The sequence below is a fragment of the Phycodurus eques genome, chromosome 1, assembly GCF_024500275.1.
Source record: "Phycodurus eques isolate BA_2022a chromosome 1, UOR_Pequ_1.1, whole genome shotgun sequence".
Taxonomy (NCBI): domain Eukaryota; kingdom Metazoa; phylum Chordata; class Actinopteri; order Syngnathiformes; family Syngnathidae; genus Phycodurus; species Phycodurus eques.
The window spans coordinates 9,818,688-9,842,141 of NC_084525.1; the positions used below are offsets into that span (position 1 = coordinate 9,818,688).

Sequence of the window (23,454 nt, forward strand, 5' to 3'; positions counted from 1 at the left end):
TGTCTTACAAAATTTTAAATTGTCCTATGTAATAAATAACAGATATTGCAATCAGTCACGGGGATTTTTGTCTTTTTATTTTCATTTTTTTACAAAATACACGGAGTACCAGGGCTGCCATTACAGCACACACTTTGATTGTACCAACATATTTAATGCAAGATTGCTTCCTCAGGTCACCAATTAGTGAAACGGAATCATTAACCTTGTCTGTTTTAAGAATATTTTATATTAAGCAGTTCGGCTTTTTCCCCAAATACATCTTTACATAAGACCAAAGTGAAACGTAGACGCTTTTATGCATGTTACAGTGATTCACAAGCAGTTAACGCTATCACCTCGGCACCAGTTAAGGTTTTGAGGTTAACTGCCAACATTCGCAGATTAGAAAGTCAAATACGCAGTCGGTACGAGTCTAAAACAATTATTACTGACCAGAATAAGTGATCTTGTAGCAGTGACAGGATCCCACGTCCCGCACACTAGGTGTATTTGGAGAGAGCCTGCTAAGCTAGGCAGCGAGAACTCGCTACAATGCTGTATCGGTAGATCATGGCTACATTAAAAATGGCGCTTTAGTCGCTCCGACCAAAGTGTACCAGCACTTAAAACAACCTTGTGGCCTCAGGAATGAACCGCGAGGGTGTTTCTCAACGCGGCCACTCCGAGAAGAAAAATGTATGTTGGCAGCTACCTTGGAAACCCGTGGTGACACTCGTCGAAAGAAGTATGTGCTTACCTCGAATGCGTGTTGCACTCACTTCTCCATCTTGAACTAAAGAGTGGGAGGACAAGATCTCGCGAGAATAGCCGCGTGTTTAGTCTACCGGGGGATAGGGGGCACTCCCATGTTTAAAAAAAATAATAATAATAATAAAAAATTAATCCATCCATCCATTATCTGAGCCGCTTATCCTCACAAGGGTCGCGGGAGCCTATCCCAGCTATCATCGGAATAATAATTAGTCAATACTCTCTTTTGTTCGTTTGCACTCAGACTAGTAAAATAACAGAGGAATTTTCACTGCGTTAAGAACATTTCACTGAGTTTGTTCAAGTGTAAATTTGACTTTAAAATGATTTTATCGAAATTAAACGGTTGCGATTGTGGTTTTCACGCCTGCCTCACAGTTGTGGGGTTCGGGGTTCCAAACTCATCTCCGGTCTTCCTTTGTGGAGTTGACGTGTTCTTCCCGTGCTCAAGTTGGGTTTCTCCTTCCCAAAACATGCATGTTATATGAGGTGAACACGCTAAATTGTCCATAAGTGCGAATGTGGGGTTGAATGCCCTGTAATCGATGGGTGACCAATCGAAGGGTGTACTTCAATCTCGCCCAGTTAGTTGGGATACGCATCAGCTCATCCACAACCCAAGTTAGGATAAACGATATGGAAAATGCATGGATGAAAAGGGCAGTCATCAGTAATGAGAATATTTGAATGTAAATATTCAAAAATAGAATGTGTTGTGGCAGCAACATACACATATTGGCCCGAAAGTCCATCTATAACAAAGCATAAATTGTGGTGTGCGCAGCTTCCTATTAACACAGTTGTCTCCAACTGACTAAACACACAAACACGCACACAAAATCAATCACTTCATATTTGAAAAAAATCTAGTTATAATTTCTTTTCCAAGTCGTATTGAAACACGTTTAAAACAGTACATAAAAACACAAAACTGAATATCTATGATGATTAATAATCAACTAAACCATGAGGAAACAAAATGAACTTGTTTTCCCCAGTACACTTCAAATGTTACATGGCCAAGACGTGACTAAACGCGACAATTAATGCATACAAATATATATATAAAAAAAACTATTTAAAAAATACAGCAATGTCTCATGTACAACGATAAGAAAGGTTTCAATGTTTCTCAACTATAAAAACAAAATTACAACATACTGTATATTTACACAAGGTGATCATTCACGTTTTCATTTGGTACATCAACATTTCTGCCGACATTCTATTTCTTGTACATTCTATGGAATGAATGCTGAAGCCTAGCAGAATTACAGTGGATATAAAAAAGAAAGACCAACTGAAGTGCACCAAAGCCACCGTGAAACATGGTGGTGCTTGAATATTTCTTGTTGCTCTTTTTAGCAGCGAGAACTTGGTCTTAATGAACACTTCCAAATGACTATTCACTGTAGCAAAAACTCAAAAGCTAATGATGATATATATGACCTGCACAGTAAACCCCCGCTATATCGTGGATCACTTATCATGGTCCCACAATATCACATGATTTTTTTGTCATCACAGTTGTTACTTATATATACACACAGACACACACACACACACACACTGTCTGTACAGCATTTTTGTGTTAACCATTGCTCTTGCCCTCAATATGTTTAAATGTGTTTGGATTGTTTTAAAAGTGTTTAAAGACTTAAAAACTACTGCTATAAATGCTATGAAACATGCCAAGGGTGTATTTAAATAGGATATTTCTGTGTCACGGATCTTTCCTTATTGCGTGGGTCGAGGGCCTTCTGGAACCTAACCGCAGCGACTGAGGGGGAATTACTGTATACCATATGATGGGGTAGAGTAGGCAAGACGTATCCTGATAGACTTACCTAGAAATAAGTTCAAGTTAAATTTATTTTTATTAAAAACATTTCTATATCCACTGTAAACCATTTTTGTCTTTGCTTTTCCAATCTAACTATGTACACATCACAAATATTACATATGTACAATTAAAACAAATGTAAAAATATGAAGATTTCCAACAAAATAATTGTTACTATTTTTATACTGCGGTTGAAAAGTCAGTAGGGACCAAGAAGAATGACAAACAAAAATTCAGGTGGAAAGAGTATAAGAAAATAGGGTAAAGATGACAAAATATTGCCTCTTAAAATAAATTAAATCACAATAAATATAATTTACAGGGTCAATTGTTGCATCACTTAACTACCTCAATTTGTAATCTATATATGAAATGTTTAACAAGCAAACAGTAATTTCACACTGATCTTTTTGTAAAACTGTAGACTGATGGCATCAGAAGTCCTATTAAAAAAAGTTCATTTGAGGTAAAAATAGGTTTTAAAAAAGTTAGACTACAATATTGTGTCTGTTGGAATTATATTTTAACTGACAAAGACATATGTATCATTTTCTTTCCCTTTTAAAGTTGTGATTGGAAAACCCAATTGTAATAGTCCACTTTATGTGGCCTTTATGCACTAAGTGAGAGGTGTGTTTGTGATACTGTTATACAGAGACAGTAGTGGAGTGCCAAATGAAAATGTTGGCCAAGAGATGGTCAAACTAACACGGAAACATTAGTAAACACTTTTAAGTATAAAATATAGATTACTATCTCGAGACCTCCAATAATAATTTCACAAAACATTCCTACTCATGTCTTCAGCTATATAGTTCCAGATTCCATCACAAAAGAAGTTTGCCGTTGCGGTGAATCTTCAAAATTTTTCCAAGTCTCTGTTTTGCTGTTGCAAGTCCTTTCTTTGGACGCTTCCCTAAATGTGAAAAGATACACACATGCAGCGTACATGAGAAAAGGGACAAATATACAAATTGTGCTGTTTCTCTATTTCACTTACCTTGACCAACTCCAGCTATGCCTTGACAGGCTAACCCTGAAGGCGATGCACCGGAGAGTGAGCTGCTGTTTTGTGGCGACAAGGAAGGTCGGCGTGAAGTAAGGAATACCCCAGGGGCCATAGCTCCACCCCCTCTAGGGCCACCAGGGCCAAAAGGTCCCGGCCCTGCTGTGTATTCATGATCAAGTAGACTGGCGGAATAGTAATCCATCCTCCTGTGTGGGCTGAAGTCAGGTGCCGACTCTGGAACATGTGGTGGCGAGGGCGGAGCTTGCTCTGTCTGAACTGGAGGAGGGCTCATAACAGGGACAGGAGGACGCATCTTTTTGGTGTACTTCCTTTTCACAGGCTTATGCTGCTCCTGAATCATAGCCGAAGAAAAGGGTGAATTTATGCTTTAAGAGCTATAAAATATGCTGCTGCTCAACAACCTGATTGTAACTCCATCTCGTCATTGTTTCTGCACTCACCTGCTGTGCTAGCTTGGCTGCAGCTGCTGCTAGGCCCGTTTCCACTGATGCGACTCGCGCTCCGTCTCTGGCTGGTCGATCTTGTTTCGGAAGAGTAGGCATCACCCTAGCTGTTAAGTGAAGAGAGGATGACAGATTAAATCGGTAGAAGATCAGAAATTTAAAATGCACATTTGAGGTTACTCTGTATGTATTACCTTTCGGGCTCCAAGGTGTGTCATCCCAATTTTTTTTCCGCTTCATCTTAGCTTTGTTAGCATGGTCCTCCTCATCAGACTCCAACGATGGATACACTAAGAAGAATCATTAATGAAGCTGGAAGTTTAGTGGGCGCAAACGTGAATTACTGTACAATGAAACCCCGTTATAGGGACAAATCTGCAATATAAAGAGACCATACAAAAACCTTTTTATAGTTTTACTCATCCACACACTTTAAACACATTTAAACTTATCAATATAAACTTTTTAAACAAAACGTATACATATTTGAACACATAAAAATTTCGACCATAACAGAGAAATTACAGTGCATATTCTAGAGTCTGTGTTAGATATGTGCCTTTAAGAGGCGGGACCTGGTGGAGCTGGTTGGCTCAAGCTATGGTGGGTTTTATGTGCTGAAATATGTGCCACCAGGAATTAAATTTGAATTTACGAACTGAATTTGAAAAACACAATTTGAATTTGTATTAACAAAAGTCCAATAAACTTGAAAGTGAATGTAAAATGTTTTTTTTACCTGAAATGAAAATTCACATTATATATTTTCACATTCAGTTTGATCATGTCAGATTCAGTTCGACAAATTCAGTTTCAAATTAGCTGTAACAGATATCCGGGAACTGTAAGGAATAGCAATCAATCGGCGATACACAGATCTCGTCTTCGGCCAATCAGCGCCTTCATTTTTTAATCACGTGACATAGGGATTCTTCGGGAAGTCAAATCTTCTAACTGGCGACAGTATTTTAACCTTTATACCACCTTTCCTTAACCTTTGTGGAATGAATCATACGGTCAGAAAGAGATAAAAAGGTGCTTCTTTTCGAACATAGGCAACGACATATCACACCGACGTGACTAAGTCATCTTTCCGGTTCTTTTCCAACATAACATCACCCAGGCATTGAACTCAATCCCTTAGCTTTACTGACACCTAGGGGTAGAAACTGCACACAGCACATCGCGATACAGCACTGTTTCAAATGAATTTAGGGGGTTTACATGAATGAATTGGAGTCCAATCCTTATGCATCCCTTGTCCATTTTCTTTTGGGCATTAGCAGGAGATAAGCAGCTTAGATTTGCAAAAAAAATAATGCTTTGGTCTCTGGTTCCATTTGGTGGTTTAGGAGTGGAAATACACACCAAACACCCCCGAATTCTTGATTCATTCGGTATTTATAGGAAAAGCATTATAGCACATCATGTTCACAGTACATTGAAAAATGTGATTTATAATGGGAATTAATAGTGCCATAGAATGGAATAATAGTGTATCGTCAATGTTTATCTCCTATTTCTAATAACTTGGAAAATGTGCCATGTTTCTTTTTTTTTTTTTAAAGTTTAACTTGTTCAAAACTGAGGCCAAATTTTAGCCCTCTGACCTTTGACTTAAACTGTTTTGTCTTTGGTGGAATACATCAAAGTCCTAAAATGTTCCCAAAAAATGGACAACGGCTTCATAAGGGCTGGACTCCAATTCATTCATGTAAACCCCCGGAAATCATTTGAAACAGTGCTGTCTGCATCGAGATGTGCTGTGTGCTGTTTCTACCCCAAGGTGTCAGTAAAGCCTAAGGCATGGAGTTCAATATCTGGCGGACGTTATGTTGGCAACAACCGGAATGGCGACTTAGTTACGTCGTTGTGATATGTCATTTTCTATGTTCGAAAAGAAGCAAATTTTTATCTCTTTCTGACTGTATGATGCATTCCGCAAAGGTTAAGGAAAGGTGGTATAAAGGTTAAAATACTGTCGCTGGTTAGAAGAGTTGATTTCCCGGATAATCCCTATGTCACGTGAAAAAAAAAAACAAAGGCGCTGATTGGCCGAAGACGAAATCTGTGGATCGCTGATCGATTGCTATTCCTTACAGTTCCCGGATGTCTGTCACAGCTAATTTGAAACGAAATTTGTCAAACTGAATCTGAAATGATCAAACTGAATGTGAAAATATATAATTTGAATTTTCATTGCGTGTACAAAAATTCTTACATTCACTTTCAAGTTGATTGGACTTCAGTTAATACAAATTAAAATTATGTTTTTCAAATTCAGTTCGTAAATTCAAATTCAATTCCTGGTGGCACATATTTCAGCCCATAGGGTCTGCCTGGGAGTGTCTGGGCGTGAGCTGTGGTCAACAGCAGCTCCTGCATGAGCACCGTTGTGCTTGTGTTTTACTGTTCTATGTGGAGGAACACCACGTTTTTTGTTGGTTGCTTACCATATTCGGAATCTTTAAAACAGGTTCCCAGCGTCTCCTGCTCATCTGGACTGTCCTCGTCACTAAGATGTCGTGCTGGACGCTTAATGGGCCGCTTTCCAGGACGCTGGATAACAGCTTTTTTCTCAGTTCCTGTGGTCTTCTTGACCCCACCAGTCACCCACACAGCTCTGCCGCATTTCCCCTTTACTATTCCCAATCCCTCTCTCAGTCCACCAGAGACAGACAAGGGTGATGATGAGGAGGATGAGGAGGAGGAAGAAGAGGAAGAGGACGAAGAGGAGGAGGAAGGCGGGTTAGCCATGGAGAGCATGCCCTGGATGGCATCGCGAGTACTGGGAGAGGCCGGGGCTTCCTCACTGGAGAAGGAAAAATATGTTTGGCAAACAACGAGTCACACCAAAGAAGAGGTGGTGTGGCACATGTATATCATAACTACAACTATTAGAAATGTTTAAGATAAAACTAAGACAGTGTTCCAACCTGAGTGTAGAGGAGTCCAAGCCTGCCACCTGTTTGCTGGCCTTCAGTAAATCCAGGATGCCCCCTGCGCCGCCCTTCACACCATGAGCAGCCATGGCCTCTTCATCTGTAGTGTAATCCTCCTGAGGCCATGTACACAAACATTCTTTATTGAATATTGGCACCTTTACAGTCATAAATCTACTTCTGGGGGATTATGCATTACAAACTGACAAGGGCAAACAGAGTTAAATGTTATAAATGTAAAGAAAAAACAATAACAGAGAACGCTGTCATTATACAATTAGCAGGCTTGTCGAAAATACACAATCATTAAGTAATAACACTGTGATGAATATGATGCGTTACACATCAGCAAACACAGCTTTCGTTAACTGCAACCAGGTTTCCTTTTCACATTGTTTTGGAAACAATCATTTCTTTTTAATGGTTGAGGCTATTGTTATTTCACATTATTACTATGATGATAACATCATTGTTAAAACATGGTGGCTTGATATCAGGGGATTTCCCAGCGGGCCTAGCGCCGTTGTACAGTTAAAATGCTGCTTTATGTCAGTTAGTCCCCTTTTCCCATAAATAGTTGTAATAATGTAAATGTTAATAGACCCTGTGAATTGATCTCCCCTCTGCAGCTTGCTGTTGTGTCTTATTTTTTAATTATCTTGCACCAGGAGTCAAAATGGCATCCAGGCAGATGACCGTTCTAGTTTACAGTAAATTGTGCAAGACGGCTAAAGTGCCAATGGCCACGTGGGAGGTGGAAAAGCTGCAGTGTGGAAAATTAAACATCCTCATTATTTAAACATATAATATAGAGGTAGATAAATTATAGTATTTTTAACAAACCTAAATAGAATGCAAAATTTCCAAGTAATATGATTTTAAAACTAAACTGTCTTTTCTAAAGCACATATCTACTAATACACCATTTTTGATGGACTTTCTAAACTTTTATTATGACTATGTATAATATGCACTATTGACTTAAGATTTATTTAGGAAAAAATTATGCATCATACATGAGAAATTACAATGAATAAAAGTGTTATGAGTCAATATACTTGTTTCTGGTGTATTCATACTGAGCTTACCTCGATGTCAAAGTCTACCTCGCCTGGCTCCCGGATGCGATTTGGGTCAGAGCAAGGCTTGGCTCTGGGCAACTTCCTAGGCAGACCTGGAGAGCATTGTTTACACACCACATGTTACGAAATGAACCATATACAGGGTTTGCGCTGCCTGTTTGCCACCTCGCCAATGGCTAATGGAAACAGGATGTGGCGAAGCGAATATTGCCCACGTTAACCATGTTGGTGAATAAAAATTGCCTTTGTTAAAACTCAAAAGCCCTTCTTGATAAAAGTTAAAGTGCCATTCTGCCGTGTGTGAACGGTGTTATCCATCCATCCATTTTCAATACTGCTTATCCAGTTGAGGGTCATGGGGTGCTGGAGCCTATCAAAGCTGACTTTGGGCGAAAAGCGGACTTCACCCTGAACTGGTCGCCTGTTAGTCGCAGGGCACATGAACGGTGTTAATGGTGTAGTTTTCCCCCCCGCTTTCTAAAATCCTTCACTTCGCCGTCCAGCTGCTGCTGGCTAAACAGTCAGGCTCACAGGCTTTCCCAGCTGAGGGAGGCGGCGCATCGGGGAAGGAAAGACTCGATGCCGCTTGGCGCTGAATTGAAGCATGCACATTTATTACCGCGACGTACGTTTGAAGTGTCAATGGTCAATGTGTCCTACAAATCACATTAGTTCTCACAGCTAGCTAGCTGCTTTCTTCATCAATGCACGAGCTACTGTAGTTGTCATGCCAAGCTGGCTCGAAGGAGGGCCGTACGTAGCTAGCTAGTCATATGGGGACCCACGGCAAACATAGTCAGGGCCTCCCCCCAACCCCTTTATGTAATACAGAGCACTTTGTCATGTTTTTTAAATTATTTACAATTATCTGACTGCTGAAGTTAGCCAACTAATATTTACCACCAAAGATTTAGAATATTAATGTTTATCTTCAACTATAAAGTTTGAATTTGAGAAAATTCTATTAAGTCCTTCAGATCCTTCTTGAGGATTATCAAATAAAGTGAATCAATTTAACATTTTTCTGTAATTGATAAGAACATTAATCAACATTTAATATAGTTTCAACTGCTTTTATGCTCACATCTTGGTGATGAAAAGTGTCACTTGTGTCACACTCCACTTTATCTCTCTCCTCTGCTGACACTGACAGCAGTGTTACTGCTACTGGCAAGAGCATCATTACCACAGTATTACATTATTACAAGGGATGACGTAAAATGAATGTCAATATTCTACTGTGATTGAAGTTTTTTTTTTTTTTTTTAAATTAAATAGTGAAATAAAGATTTGTTCTTCATATCAATGCATCATCTCTGCAGTGCGCATTTTACAATGGATATTTTTGTAAACTTTCACCAGAGTCAACATGACTTCGTGGGTAACTTGATACTAGTGAACGGGGCAGTGCCGAGAGTCTAACTACCTGGGATTCCTCTTACCGTCCCACTGACGTCAGGTGCCATGATCAGCTGTGACATTATGTCACCAACAAGTGTAAGTTGATGTGTGCTTATTTTTATGATTATAGTCCACAATAACCAATTTTGAAGTTGAGCCTCCTAACGTGATTTTACATCATATACTGTAAGCTATCACCCCCTCAATATGTTTGACTCCTTTTGGCGCATCCATTCGACACACCTACAGCGTCTGAGAGCTAAGAGGTGCCCCATATTACAGGAAGTCCTCGATTGAGGAACGAGTTCCGTTCCTACCCTGGCGACGTAACCCAAATTTCCGTGTAAGTCAGATTTCACCGTTAAAGTCGGAATTTACGTCGAAATACTTCTGTTACGGGTAATGTCCCACGTGATTGTGACAGCAAGCTCAGTGTGTGTGGGCGTTTGCGTCGATGTGTGAGTGAGACGGGACTGCGAAGGAGGAAGGCGTGCACGCAGGTGCGAGTGTGTACAGTAGCAAGTGTAGTGATGGCGACCGGTGAAGAGTAGCGATTAGCGGAGGACCCGTTGACGTTGAATGTGCAGAGGAGCTAATAAAGCCATTAAAGCAGCAAATCGGTGCTTCATGCCTTTATTGTTGCCGCCACCCAGCACAGCTGTGCGACGAGAGAAGGGAGTTAACCCCTGCGTCCCCTGACCACAGTCAGGTGACCGTAGCAGGAAAGGTTAACACTTCGTATAAAGAAACTAAAATACGTTAAAATAAAAAGAATAAGATGCTGTACTTACCATTACTGCTGAGTGTGTGAAAAAAGGAGGGCGAAAAATGCAAAAATACTCCCGGCGCACAAACACAGACAACCACTATGCACTAGCTAAGCAGAAACACTATGGTGCTGGGACAAAATGGCGGACGAGGCACGGGCGTTGTAAAGTCAAAACATCGTAGGTCGAGTGCGTCGTAACTCGAGGGCTTCCTGTATTTAAGTTTTGAAACCTGATTTTATATACGTAGTGATTATTTATTGATTTGTTTTTTTTAAATTCATTCAAATTTGGTAAGCTTGTTAACATTACTCTTCTCTGTGGTGTGTAGAATTTACATGCCATTTTTTGGGGCCTGCTTAGTGCCACTTTAAAAGAAACAAACAAAACAAAACAAAACCTCGCAATTAAGAGAACCTTCCCATATGGTTCAGTCCGAATCCTGATTTATGACCAGGTAGTTTAAATTGGGCCCACATCGTTAAAGCTTATCGGCTTCCCAGTGACGAGGACTGGCTAAGTGTGGCTAAAGGTTTAGCCACATAAACATACGTTATTTTGTGGCTTACTACAAACAAGTGTGTTTTGGCTAAGAGGTTTCATGACCCAATGCCAACCCTGCATACATGTTTTGATACTACTTATGAGGGCTACACGATATTAGAAAAAAAATGACAATTTTTTTTTTAACCCTTAGTTATGAAAAAAAAATACAGGAAGACTAACTTTAAACTGGTCAAAAGAGTGAATGCAACACAACCTGCAATGGCCACACAGTTTACAGTAAACCACAACTGAGAGTGACAAATAAAAAGCTTGAAGTAAACACGTTTTGCCTCTTATTTGGAGAATTATTAGCCACTCTGGGGGGGAAAAAAAAAACTCTCAAAAGACGTACATACCGTCTCTGAAGGACAGGTACCGCGGTACATCAAAGGACTTGCCTATACGTACATCGCAATGACGCAGCTCACCTCATGCAGCTCTACAGCTTATTGGGTGTGAATTTGGCTATAATATACCAACTACAGTACATTCAGCAATTATAAACAACAAATCTCACCACTGAGTTTCTTCTTCTTGCTTGATCCAGCAAGCTTGCGGCGTGGAGGCGGGGTCTCATCTATTTGGAGCTCATCCTCTGATTCCAGGTCAGAGAGACTGGATCCCTCCATGGCAAGGTGCTGGTAGTTGGCAGCTGCTCCTGCACCATTGCTGCCCACTTTCTTGCTAGAGTTGAAACAAATAACCAGTTGGAACCTAAGCCTTTGGTGAGACCAGTAGATAATGAACACAGCAATAAGTCTCAAAGTTTACCCTTGAATTTTCCCATTGGTCAGCACAAGTTTCAGCTTGCTTTTGTTTAACTTTCCTTCAAAGTCTTCCAAAGGCAGCTCCAACTTAAGAGGTCAAAGGTTTCAAGAAAGTAAAACTTATGCTTCCACTTTTGAAATGTTTCAAATTACATCTTTCATATGTGTACCTTGTTCTTGCTTCTGGACTTGCCAGGTTGGATTTTTTTCAGTGTATGCTTGGTATGGATCTCAAGCAGGTCCAACTCTCCAGCTTCAGTCTTAAGGAGACCTTTTTGATTTTTCTTCTTGGGTCCTGCTGGCCCAAGACTTCCAATTATATCCTTGGGTTTGAGGCCTTTCTTCTTTCCAGGGGGGCGGCCTGAATTCTGAGAGGTGGTCAAGGGAGTTTTTGAGCGCGGCGAGCCAGGAAATTGAGGTCCAGTGCGGCCAATGTTTTGCTGGAAAATGTCCTATGACGAGAGCGAATGCAACGTGATATTATAACGTAAATACAGCTGAAAATACTTGACAATAAAGGATTATATATATTGTACAAAACACGTTTACACTGTTCAACTTCATTCCATACCATAAAAATGTGCATGCCTATGCTTTGAGCCATTTGTTTAGTTACCTCAACCAGACGTATCTCCTTAGCAAGGTCTTTCACAAGTGTCTGGGTATTGATTGTTTCTGGAATTTCCACTTCGTGATTGCCCAGTGCCTGTGTGTAAGAAGGTACAATAAAGTAATCAAATCCTATCCCAGTCCCTTATGAGATACGGTGAACGCATGCTCTAACTACTCAATTGTTTTAAGGAGTATTCGTTCAATTAAAGCAGCAAGTGAAGTTCTCCACTATTTAACACCTCCTCCATCTATTTTGACCCACACATCAGTATACTTTAGAGTAGGTGTTGCACATATGTCCAGGCCAACTAAACACGTGTCCCTCAACCTTTGTTGAGCAAAGATGCGTATTGTCGTCTCAAAAAGTAGTTACACAGGTGAATTATGTATATTCTGTCATCTAGTGGAAGAACATATAATTATTCTGCCTATCACTATACAGCACTGGCATAGACAATTCAAAGATATATTATTTGTCAAAAACCTTTGGACTAATTAAGTGAAATTGGATCACTTCCCACAGCACCTGTGATAATCTGTGATGGCACACTAAACGCTGTGTAACCTCTAATATTTGTATTATTTCTGTAGGCTGTATTATTTAAATATTTTCTTATTATTTGTATTTATTATGATTTACTACTGCATTGTGGCTCCCCAATACTGACACTTGTGCACTTGTATAGCCGTGTGCACATTGCAGACTGTTTTATGTCATATAATGTGCACAATGATATCATTTAGGGGTCACTTGAAAATACAAATACTGTAGTAGATATAGGCACTAAATCGGAATCGGGCTCTTCACCCTGCATCACAAATTCAGTCGAAGAGTCAAACTACCTCTTTCCGGGTCCAGGTGCGGAAGGCATTATTCAGGGCTTTTGCCCCATGAACCAGGTAAGTAGCTGGGTGTCTGCGATTTTCTCTCAAACCTGCCAGACAGAACATTGTATGCTTATGAAAGAGAACAAGATGAAGTCAGAGGGGTGGGGGGCATTTAACATATGGACATTTAAACATTACCTCTGAAGGTATCAAGAAGGTGCTTTCCCACATACCAGCACACTGTTTCAAAGTTGGGAAACTTAAACAAGTCTGCTGTGCTCAACCGTTTCTCTATTTCATATGCCCTAAAATATAAGCAAAGGAAAATATGCTTATTTCGTTATGACCAGTTTAACCTTCTTTTCTCATTACACCATCTCTCACCTAGCTTTTAAGAGGGGGTGTGTACACAAAGAGTGTATGTGAATGGCATTAAAATAGTTTTAAAGAAACTAACCGAAGCTGCATGTCGATATTAAGACTATGCAAAAAGTTTCCCCCGAAGGCCAGACAGTCCACTGGAGTCAGCACGGCATGAATCCACCCTGGAAAAAACACGTTATCAATTATGTGTTCACAACTGCTAGGAAATTGTTTCCTTATTGAATATGATCAAATAGAGAGAGGGACACAGAATATAAGTGAAAGAGTAATTTGTTCTTGCTTACCGGTTGGAATGAACAAGGTGTTTCCTTGTTTGACGGAGCACTTGTAACACATGTCAACCTGGTCTCCAAAGAACATCTCATTCTGATTGGACGAGGAATTCCACCGCTCAAAAAGCGCCAGGTTGGCTGGCGTGGGGGATATTAGGTAGAATATTTTCTCTCCCTGAATGAATGGGAACATGGGAGGGTTATTTAAAATTAAATTTGATTAATACAAAATGTTAAGTCAAATGTTTTGTCCTCACCCGTAAAACATGATACCAAACTGAGGTGCCTCCAAAGTCAATGTGAAAGTCTGTGTAACTATCCTTCACTCCCATTAGGCAGTACTTCTGCACATTGGGGCGCTCAAACACAGACTCCTCGGGCCAGAGGTTCTCTACCCATGACAGCTTCCGCACAATCTTTGGAGTCTCCACCAGGTTTGAAAGCCTGAAATAAACCCAACAGTTTATTTTAAATGCTCTACTTTCCCCTTCCATCTATTAATTTTAGGGCTGGGCAATTAATCGATTTTATCGTAACAATCATTTGTACACTTATCCGTTTGACAAGTAAGGAGCCTGGCGCAAGGCAATCACAGTTAATTATACTAAATGTTGACATAGTGCACAATTATATACGTTAAGCAAATCATTTAATAATTTGCTGAGGTTAACCCTTCATCTGCACAACTGTACGTGACAAAACAGAGAACTGGAAGGGGGTGCGGTCTTCAATCCATTTAGTTTGACAGTTTATTATTGAGGATCTTGTTTACATACACTATATTGCCAAAAGTATTCACTCACCTGCCTTGAGTCAGATATGAATTTAAGTGACATCCCATTCTTAATCCATAGGGTTTAATATGACACCGGTCCACTCTCTGAAATTATAGCATCTTAAACTCTTCTGTAAAGGCTTTCCACAAGGTTTAGGAGCGTGTTTATGGGAATTTATAACCATTTTTCCAGAAGCGCATTTGTAAGGTTACACACTAATGTTGGACAAGAAGCCCTGGCTCACTGTCTCCGCTCTAATTTCTCCAAAAGTGTTCTATAGGGTTGAGGTCAAGTTCATCCACATCAAACGCTCTCATCCATCTCTTTATAAACCTTGATTTGTACACTGATGCACAATCATGTTGGAACAGGAAGAGGCGATCTCCAAAGTGTTCCCACAAAGTTGGAAATTTCCAAAATATTAGCCCATGAGCTCCAGTGAAAGGAACTCTGAATGCTGTAGCATACCAAGAGATTTTGGACAGTCAAACAGTTTGGTGATTACCCCTTCCTGTTCCAACATGTCTGGGCACCAGTGCACAAAGGAAGGTCCATAAAGACATGGAGAGAATTTATTACAGGTGAACTTGACTGGCCTGCACAGAGTCCTGCCCTTAACCTGACAGAACACCTTTGGGTTGATTTCAAGTGGACATGCGCTCTCACAAATGCGCTTCTGGTAAAACGCTCAAATTCCAATAAACACACTCCTAAACCTTGTTGAAAGACTTCCCATAAGAGTTGAAGCTGTAATAGCTGTGAATGGTAGACCAACATCATATTAAGCCATATGGATTTAAAATGGGATATCGCTTAAAATTATATGAGCCAAGGCAGGTGAGCGAGTACTTTTGGCAATACAGTGTACATACATTTTGACAAAAGGGCATTTAATTCCATGGGAAAAGATGTTTAAAAGCTTTCTTTTATAATGCCATTGTCATTTGCTTTTTCACAAAGCAAAGTGGAAACAAATTATTTTAATCAGAAATCAGATCTTTGTGATGAAAAAAATCTGAGATTTTATTTCAAGGCCATATTGCCCAGCCCGGATCAATTTCAATAAACTCTGAATAATAGCAGAACAACAAATCATGTGAGCGTCCTGTGCAACATGAACAAAGTCAGGTGAGTAGTGAAAGCATTTTTAAGAACCTGGTTTCTGAGAACTCCAGGCTGATGACGTTTAGCACTCTGTCTCTGTTGGGGCTGTTGTAGTATTCAGCAAAGTCACTGAGTCGCATCTTCAAGTCACACTGTCGAGACACGTCGATCACGTCAATCTCCTTGTCCGACCCTGCAGGTACAATTAACATAGAGCAGTGTTCTTGTTGAAAGACAGTGGTACCTTGAAGTTCAAAGTTGGTGAAAAATATACCCAAAAGTTGAAGTTATATTTAACTTTTCAGAGAATAAGTGTCATCATACATGAGGTAGTTATATTGTAGGCGCCATCAGGGGACCTCACTAGACTTCACTTCATCCTTCAAAGGCTCAACTTGCGTGATTGCTTTGCGACATTTTCTTTTAAAAAGGGGACAGCGGTAAAAGAAAAAACACCCACACAAAGTTACGTGAAGTGTGTAGACTCACATTCTCAAGAGAGATGAAGTACTTTTGTCCAGTGTTGAAGAGTGTTTCAGTTTCATGATAGCTGGGAGATGACCACCAGTGGTCATGTGGATGACTGATCATAAGAATTGCTTCATACATAAATTTCTTAGCGCTGTTCATGCTTTATATTGGTAGAGTACCACGCCACATTTTGTTACATTGCCTTTGTGAATAAACCTCGGTGGTCTGAGTGGTAAACTTAAACCCATCGGTACTATTTGAAAACAAGGGACACTGATTGAAGATTTAGTTTGCTACTTTAGCATCTCACGCTAGCCGTCGGGTGATTAGCTGCCATGATCTTGTCACTTGTGCTCAAAAGGTAGAGCACTTCATGTACGTTAAGTTTTGTAACGTTACATTGGTGGTTGATTTCATTTTGTACTCGTGAGACAATTAAGTCATTCACCGCCATCAATGTTCATATTGGCCAACTGGAATCCAAATGTTATATACATCAAGTACATATTTCAACAAGTAGGCGTAGAAGGAGGGTCTTGTCCGAGCATGTCTTTGAAATTCAGGTTTGTAATCCACTGCAAAGACTAACTGATCCATGTAGATGGGGGCATTGCATCACTTTGAAATTTGAAATCAGCACAGCTTTTGAGTATAAAATAAAACAAACCATAAAGAAACCATAAAGAAATAAAGATTAGGGGTGAATCTAGGATTGTCACATCCATTATGAGGGACAGAAATGCCAACGTCGGAATTACGACAGGTTTAAGCCCCTTTTACTCGAACAGAGTATATGTATGGGATAAACAGAATGTGTCGCGATCATGAGAAAAAAATAAATAAAATTGCCTTTAATGTCATAATTCGCCGATCCGATCAATGACGTCATTGATTGGTTCCGCAAAGGACACACACGTCGTGATTGACAACAAGACAAATTTCGTCTTTCATGATTGCACTATGTCAGACAACTGCAATAAAATCTTGTATTCTGATACCACCGCATCCCGTCTTTTACGATCACTGGTCTTTATCTTGTCAACTCAAACGCGACCTGATCCACTCGTTACCACAGCCACGACAACAACAATCGATCACGTCGTGTGTATTATAAGAAGAAAATGGGGAAAACGTGTGCTGGTGATCACCAGTGCTCGGGAGAGGACATTGATTCAAGGCTTGCTTGAGATATGTTCACGTACTTTTAATACGATACGGCTCGCAAGCAGGCAACAAAACATAATGTAGCCTAGCAAGCTAGTGCTAGCACTAACAGTTGCACTGGTGGTCTGTCGAATCATGCTCTAAAGTTTCGGTGTGTGTGAAGTAATTTAATTACAGTAAGTTAGCACCCATTATTTCTGTCATGTTTGTTTGACCTGACTGATTAGAATACATGACCTGAATAGAGAATACTTTTGTTGTAGATACGCAGTATACAGTACACAAGTATATACAGTAAATGAACAAGTCATTTAAATAGACACATTGCTCCATCTTGTGATCAGATCGGTGATCGTTTTTTTTTTTTTTAAACTCACTGTTCGGCGCCAAAAATCCTGATCGTGTAAAGCCTGATTTAGAGTGCTTTATAAATAGTTGATTTCCATGAAAAAAAGCCACTGATGTGTCATTGATCGCAATACCAAATTTATTTCTAACCGATTTATGGTCCAACTTGGATGTACCACTGTATTCGGAGGGTGTGAATTACCAATGTAGTGTTCTACATCGCTGACACAGAACGATGCTGGCGGCAGAGTCATGCCAAGCCCGTCTCGCCTCAGCACCATGACAGGAACACTGAATGAATGCTCCTCAAGAAACTCCACTGTTAGCTGGGCCCCCGACGGCTTCAGCAACACTTCATCTGCACTGTGAATGACACAAACACACACGTCGAAGGTTGTTTGGCTCGTCTCCTTTTATGACATCACAGGTTGTCGTTTTTAAAAAAGAAAACTTTACCTAACAACGGGCCTATTTATTAAAGATTACAGTGGAACTGGTGAAGTCAAGTGCTCCTGCAGTCTTACTTACAATCCTTAAGCTGTTCAAAATATTCTGAATATATTTTTTCCACCCTGCACTGTGATGTCAACATGCTCTGTTCTGCAAAAAAAAAATGGAAATCTATAATTGGTTGTGTCTATTGTTGTGACTACATGAAGATCAGATCACATTTTATGACCAAGTTATAAAGCAATCCGGTTAATTCCAAAAGGCCCACATACTTTTTCTTGCAAGAGTATTTTTCCTTTTTTTTTTTCCCACTTGTACAACACTTGCTGACTCAGCAATCCAGCCCCTTTGGCGTTTTGCAATGCGTGTCATGTCAGTTAGTTTTAAAGTTTGAGTACTCGTACTTGAGTTTTCTTGAAGTCCAACTACACAGCTGTTAACTTCTTTGTACAGTTGTATAACAGTTAAGAACATTGTTTAATTCCATTTGAGTTTTTCTACAATAGGGAAACCTCACAAGTTCCACTGTATGCTCCTTATGTGGGGCCATTATGTGTTATTTGTGCAATTGAGATAACCAATTTTGCTTTTAAAAATTTTGTTTGCTTGTGTGCATTTACTCTCCCATTATTAAGAGTTTCAGAATGTTCAATGTAGGATGCTACTGTTACTTTTTTTTTTAAACTTCTGACACTCTTTAAACGAGTCTTTATGTGAACTGAGATTTGTTTAACTCATTCACTGCCATCCCTTCCAGTTTAAGGCCTGGTACACGAAAATTGTTCTACTCTTAAAATATTTGTTTTATCTGCTACAGACGCCAAACATGAAGATAAAAAAGTTAAGTTTTGGTCATCGTGTGTGGTGTGCTCTGAGAATCTCAACACAGCAGATCACACACAAAGATTCTCTTGTACCACCGATCTCGAAATCTCACATGATCTCAGCGTTCCCCACACACATGAAGAGTGTTGGTCGTAAATATTGAAAACGTTAATTATTTAAGATTGTCGCGCCCGACCTGTTTTGGACCCTAAAATCGTGACGAACCCACTCTTAACACACATCAGACCTTAGGACAATCTTTTAGGATAATCTTCTAAGTCTTAAGATTGTCTGGCGTTTGACGTGTGTTGGTCGGGAAGGGGCAAAATCGGCACAAAAACAGGCCGATTGTCAAAAAAAGCCGTCAATGGCAGTAAATGAGTTTAAAATGCCATTAGGTAGAATGGAAATAATTTTGCTAGATTTTCTTGATGACTAAACTTAGAGAGTCATTATAAATACCTGGATATATTATTTTTTTCTGTGTGTTGACTTTGCCAACACTTTAATGAGTGTTGATCAGTGACACCAAAACTCTACATGATAGAGGCTCATTTTCATGCCTACCTTTGGTAGCGGAGACGATTTTAATTAGCACTCTCCACCTATGCCGGAGCGTATTTTCCATAAAGAACTATACCTGGGAAAGGTGCGACTCCGTAGCTCCCTCACAAACTGGGGGCTGCCTGTCTTCACCAGACGATTAGGGTCTCTAACCCCGACAGCGGCTCCATCTCCCTGCTTGCTGCCTCCACGACGTTTACGCACTGTGAACATGGAGAAGAGAGCCAGATACTATGGTGAACATCCGCACAACTGTGTAACGGCTTAACACTTCCATTTCCACTTGGCAGAAAAGGAATGTTTTACTTACTGACAGATGGTCCATGTGTGAGCTGACAGTTGGGGCAATGATAGAGATCAATCTCTGTTGCTTTGTCCTCCTCTACTCCTACACAACTATAAAACAACAAATATAAAGTCTTAAATAGGGTTCCACTGTGTACTGGTACGAAAAAAGTACTACAATACCTCCTGTAAGAAAAAGTAAGATGATAACGTATTTTTAGTACTGGTATTTTTAAGAGCAGCTGCATGCAGTTCTTAGTTCAGGCTGGTTATTTGTTAGTCCCAGTTGAAGTTTAAATTTAAACTGACAAATAAAACAAAAAAATAAACATGGAAAAGTCAGCTAGGTTAATGCTAACATAATTTAGAGAAGAAATGAGCATCGATGTTACAGTAATTATAAACTAATTATAAACTGAGGGACCGAGCCCTAGTGCGAAGAGCAGAAGTGTGTGTATACATGCACATGTGGTGAAGACTCTCCGTAACTTCCACTAACAACCCAGGCTAAACTTAGCTGCACCCAGACATACAGAGAACATCTCTTAGTGGCGATGTATCACTTCAACAATCTCACCAATAGCTTCATTTTGTTTTTCAGAGAATAGCTCATAATAGGTTCCACAAAAAAAAAAACGTGATTAGGTGAATTTGTGAATTAGTGTTGCATCAAGTGATGGTACCAGTACCGGACCGAGGTATTTTGGCATCAAAAACACCACAGTACCAGTTTTTGTTTTTTGGCAGCAATAAAAAAAATGGAAATATATATATATATATATATATTTTTTTTTTTTAAAAGGCCAGTACACAAAAAGCTGACAATGGCTTCCTGTCTCCCAACATGTTAGAAAATCCCTTTAAGTGTGGAGTGAGGGAAGGGGCTTCTGTGTGCGCGCGTGACTGTGTGGGAGCCGGGAGAATGAAATAGTTTCAAACTGCCGACTAGCTCCTGCCTCCTGCGGACACGTTCTAACCAGTCGGCCACCGTGCCGCCATCATGAGAATTAAGAAAATTAAATTGGGAAGAACAGAAAAAAAACACTTACCTTCCATGGAACCAGTCTTGACAAATGTCACACTCTATCATGAAACGAGTCACATCATATGGGAGACGACACAGGCAGTACACTGGTACAGAAGCCATACTGAACATGTGTGTGTGTGTGTGTGTGTGTGTGTATATGTGTATATATATATATATATATATATATACTTATTTAGGAAAAGCTATTGGCATTTACTGTTTAAAGTAAGTGTGAGGATTTCAAAATGTCCAGTTTACAAATGGAACTCTTGGCGACTAATATTTCTGTGCTATATAAATGTGCAGGCTGACGAAGACACTTCCACATAGGTGCACCAGGGGAGCTGGAATACACAAAGGGAACGTTATAATACTTTAATAATAGTGATGGGAAAAACACAGTAAGCAAGTTTTAGGTATGTGTGTATCCGCCGCTGGCTGGCGGAAGTGGTCACTCAACGAGTTACACTCTTGATGGCGTGCACTTCAGTCGTGATCAAACCGCTGTTTTCCGTGTTTCACTGCATTCATGACTGATGACATAGTACACGTGTCCTAGTTTTGTTTTTTTTATCCATGTCTTTGACATTTCTCTATAATGCAAGTACACACTACATTTCTCTTAACATTTCCTCAATTTATAGTTGACAAACACCTCTCAAAAACTGGTAATATCCTTTTGCAAATGCACAAGAAAATGTGTATTGTATGTTTTCTATGCGTCTGCCAAATGTGATAAAATTGGTTGATTCGCACACACTAAGTTGGCTCATATTTTCCGTCACTTCTGACGCTTCATAAATTTGATCAATTATGAATGAATCTTAACTGTGCTATATTTATTTGTTCCTATGTATTTCAACAACTAATGGTCTGCTTGCTCATTCTTGACTCTTTTAATTTGTTAAATTTTCTATACATGTTAAAGTGCAAAATAAAACCACAAATCACCTGACTGCCATCTGCAAACTCTGCATCTTAACGATTATTTTGTAAACCTGGCTCTTAGCTTGCTACAGTTACTTTAAGTTCATCATTATTATACGTTGTCTGTTTCTGTATTAAGCAAGTTTTCCAATGATACCAGACTTTTGAAATTAGGATAAAGATTAAGAACGTCATGAAAATTTGACATTGTCCATAAATTGATGCATTTTCTTTCTTAATGTTACTGGAAAATTATATTTATTCAGTGGAATCCTCTTTAAAAGATCTGTCTGATAATCCTGATCTCGTGTAAATCAATCTTTGAAATTTATACGCACATACCTACATGTTTGAACATAAAGGTCTCATAACATTACGTTACAATTTACATTTACACCTGGGCTTAGCTATGGAAGGAACTGCAAACGATCACTGTGTTTTAGCGTAAAATGTAACGCTAACTATATAAAACTAATCCAAGGTAACTTTTGAATGGCTGGATAATGCTTCCATAGTCAAACGAAACATATTATTGGCTGTTATTTGTAAATTCACTGGCGATCTGAACGTTGTGATGCTAGCTAGCCGCGATGTAGCTAATCAATCAACATTCGCCGAGCGTTCTAATCCACACAAAAACGCAACACATTCCCAAGGACCTATCAAACTTTCCGGTGCAGCTGTACAATTGAAAACAAAAGTGAGTAGCAGTTTGAACAAGACGGCTCGTTCGAGTGCTAGTTAGCAACTCACCGGAATGGCCGTCGCCGCTGTCGGGGTAGTACTAGTACTGAGCTACTAGTATTCCTTACGCGAGCTCGGGGCAGCTGCGGCCTTATTATGCAACGGACTGCACTATTATGAATGTACTTCGCCGCATTATTATTTAGCGACGATGAAATGGCCAAATAGGAACGTCGCAACGCATCCAAAGTGGAAAGTCGAAAGCGACCAGAAGCAACACTTTAGCTACAAATGACAGCGTAGTGAAAATGTACTGACGCCATTTTCAAAGACAACAGCGTCACCGTTGTTCACCACTGTTAACGTGTGTGCCGACAATAAAGTTTCCCACATTCAAAATGTTAGCAGCGGGGGGGGTTATGAAACGATGAAAGAAAGCCAAACGGAAAAAATATTAGTCGTAAAATTATAAGATCACATTTGAAATTGGATTATTATCTGTTTGAATCTCGACTTTAACCATAAAAGTATGACTTGTTTTCTTGTGGTATGCCACACCGAACATGGCTCATTCCACAATTGGAGGCCATTTTCTGTCCCAAATTAGTTATCCATCAAGTTGTTGTGTATATAATAATCCATCCATTTTCTACACCACTTATCCTCACTAGGGTCGCGGGGGTGCTGGAGCGGTGGAGCCTATCCCAGCTACAGTAACTGTGGGTAGGAGGCGGTGGACACCCTGAACTGGTTGCCAGCCATCTGCAGGGCACATAGAAACAAACAACCATATGGGGAATTTAGAGTTGATTTTTTTTTCAATCAACATACTGTGCATGTTTTTGGGATGTAGGAAACTGGAGTACCTGGAGAAAACCCAAGCAGGCACGGGGAGAACATGCAAACTCCACATAGGCGAGGCCGGGTTTGAACCCGGGTGCTCAGAACTGTGAGGCAGATGTGCTAACCAGTCATCCACTCTTCCGCCAATACTGGATGTCCCAGCTCCAGGAAGTCAATAATAATAATAATAATGAGCCAATTTAACATTTATGTACAACCCCAATTCCAATGAAGTTGGGACATTGTGTCAAACATAAAAGAAGAATACAATGATTTGCAAATCATGTTTACCACTGCGTTACATCACCTTTTCTTT

The 23,454-nt window shown here is 39.8% G+C and overlaps 2 protein-coding genes across 10 annotated transcripts in view; both read right to left on the reverse strand.

Annotated features, from left to right (window-relative positions):
- Positions 1–783, reverse strand: part of huwe1 (HECT, UBA and WWE domain containing E3 ubiquitin protein ligase 1) — a 64,959-nt gene extending 64,176 nt beyond the window's left edge. For 7 of the 8 annotated variants that reach the window (XM_061676194.1, XM_061676233.1, XM_061676213.1 and 4 more), the window contains exon 1: positions 740–783. The gene's annotated coding sequence lies outside the window, so the exon portion shown is untranslated. The remainder of the gene's footprint in view (positions 1–739) is intronic. The other variant, XM_061676175.1, reaches the window with a different exon arrangement.
- An 822-nt stretch (positions 784–1,605) lies between these two features.
- Positions 1,606–22,641, reverse strand: phf8 (PHD finger protein 8). 2 transcript variants are annotated; one of them, XM_061676255.1, is made up of 22 exons: positions 22,365–22,641; positions 20,707–21,028; positions 19,683–19,768; positions 19,449–19,575; positions 17,736–17,896; positions 15,602–15,743; positions 13,928–14,114; positions 13,683–13,845; positions 13,472–13,559; positions 13,213–13,319; positions 13,030–13,121; positions 12,191–12,280; positions 11,745–12,026; positions 11,579–11,661; positions 11,325–11,491; positions 8,100–8,185; positions 7,006–7,127; positions 6,523–6,881; positions 4,264–4,359; positions 4,067–4,176; positions 3,597–3,957; positions 1,606–3,512 (listed from the first exon to the last, which is right to left on the reverse strand). In XM_061676255.1, exons 2-22 carry the CDS (start codon positions 20,811–20,813, stop codon positions 3,424–3,426), a joined length of 3,105 nt encoding a protein of 1,034 aa, XP_061532239.1. In that variant the 5' UTR covers positions 20,814–21,028; positions 22,365–22,641; the 3' UTR covers positions 1,606–3,423. The 2 variants fall into 2 exon arrangements, with proteins under 2 accessions (XP_061532239.1, XP_061532230.1); XM_061676246.1 differs by lacking the exon at positions 22,365–22,641 and having other exon boundaries at positions 19,683–20,792.
- Between the last annotated feature and the right edge of the window lie 813 nt (positions 22,642–23,454).

Coding starts and splice junctions, on each gene's coding strand:
- phf8 (XM_061676246.1), bottom strand. CDS start 19,905: ATGCAGCTGCTCTTAAAAATACCAGTACTAAAAATACGTTATCATCTT. Junction 11,662..11,744: donor AGTCCAGAAGCAAGAACAAG/GTACACATATGA, acceptor TGACCTCTTAAG/TTGGAGCTGCCTTTGGAAGA. Junction 4,360..6,522: donor TTTTAAAGATTCCGAATATG/GTAAGCAACCAA, acceptor GATTCTTCTTAG/TGTATCCATCGTTGGAGTCT.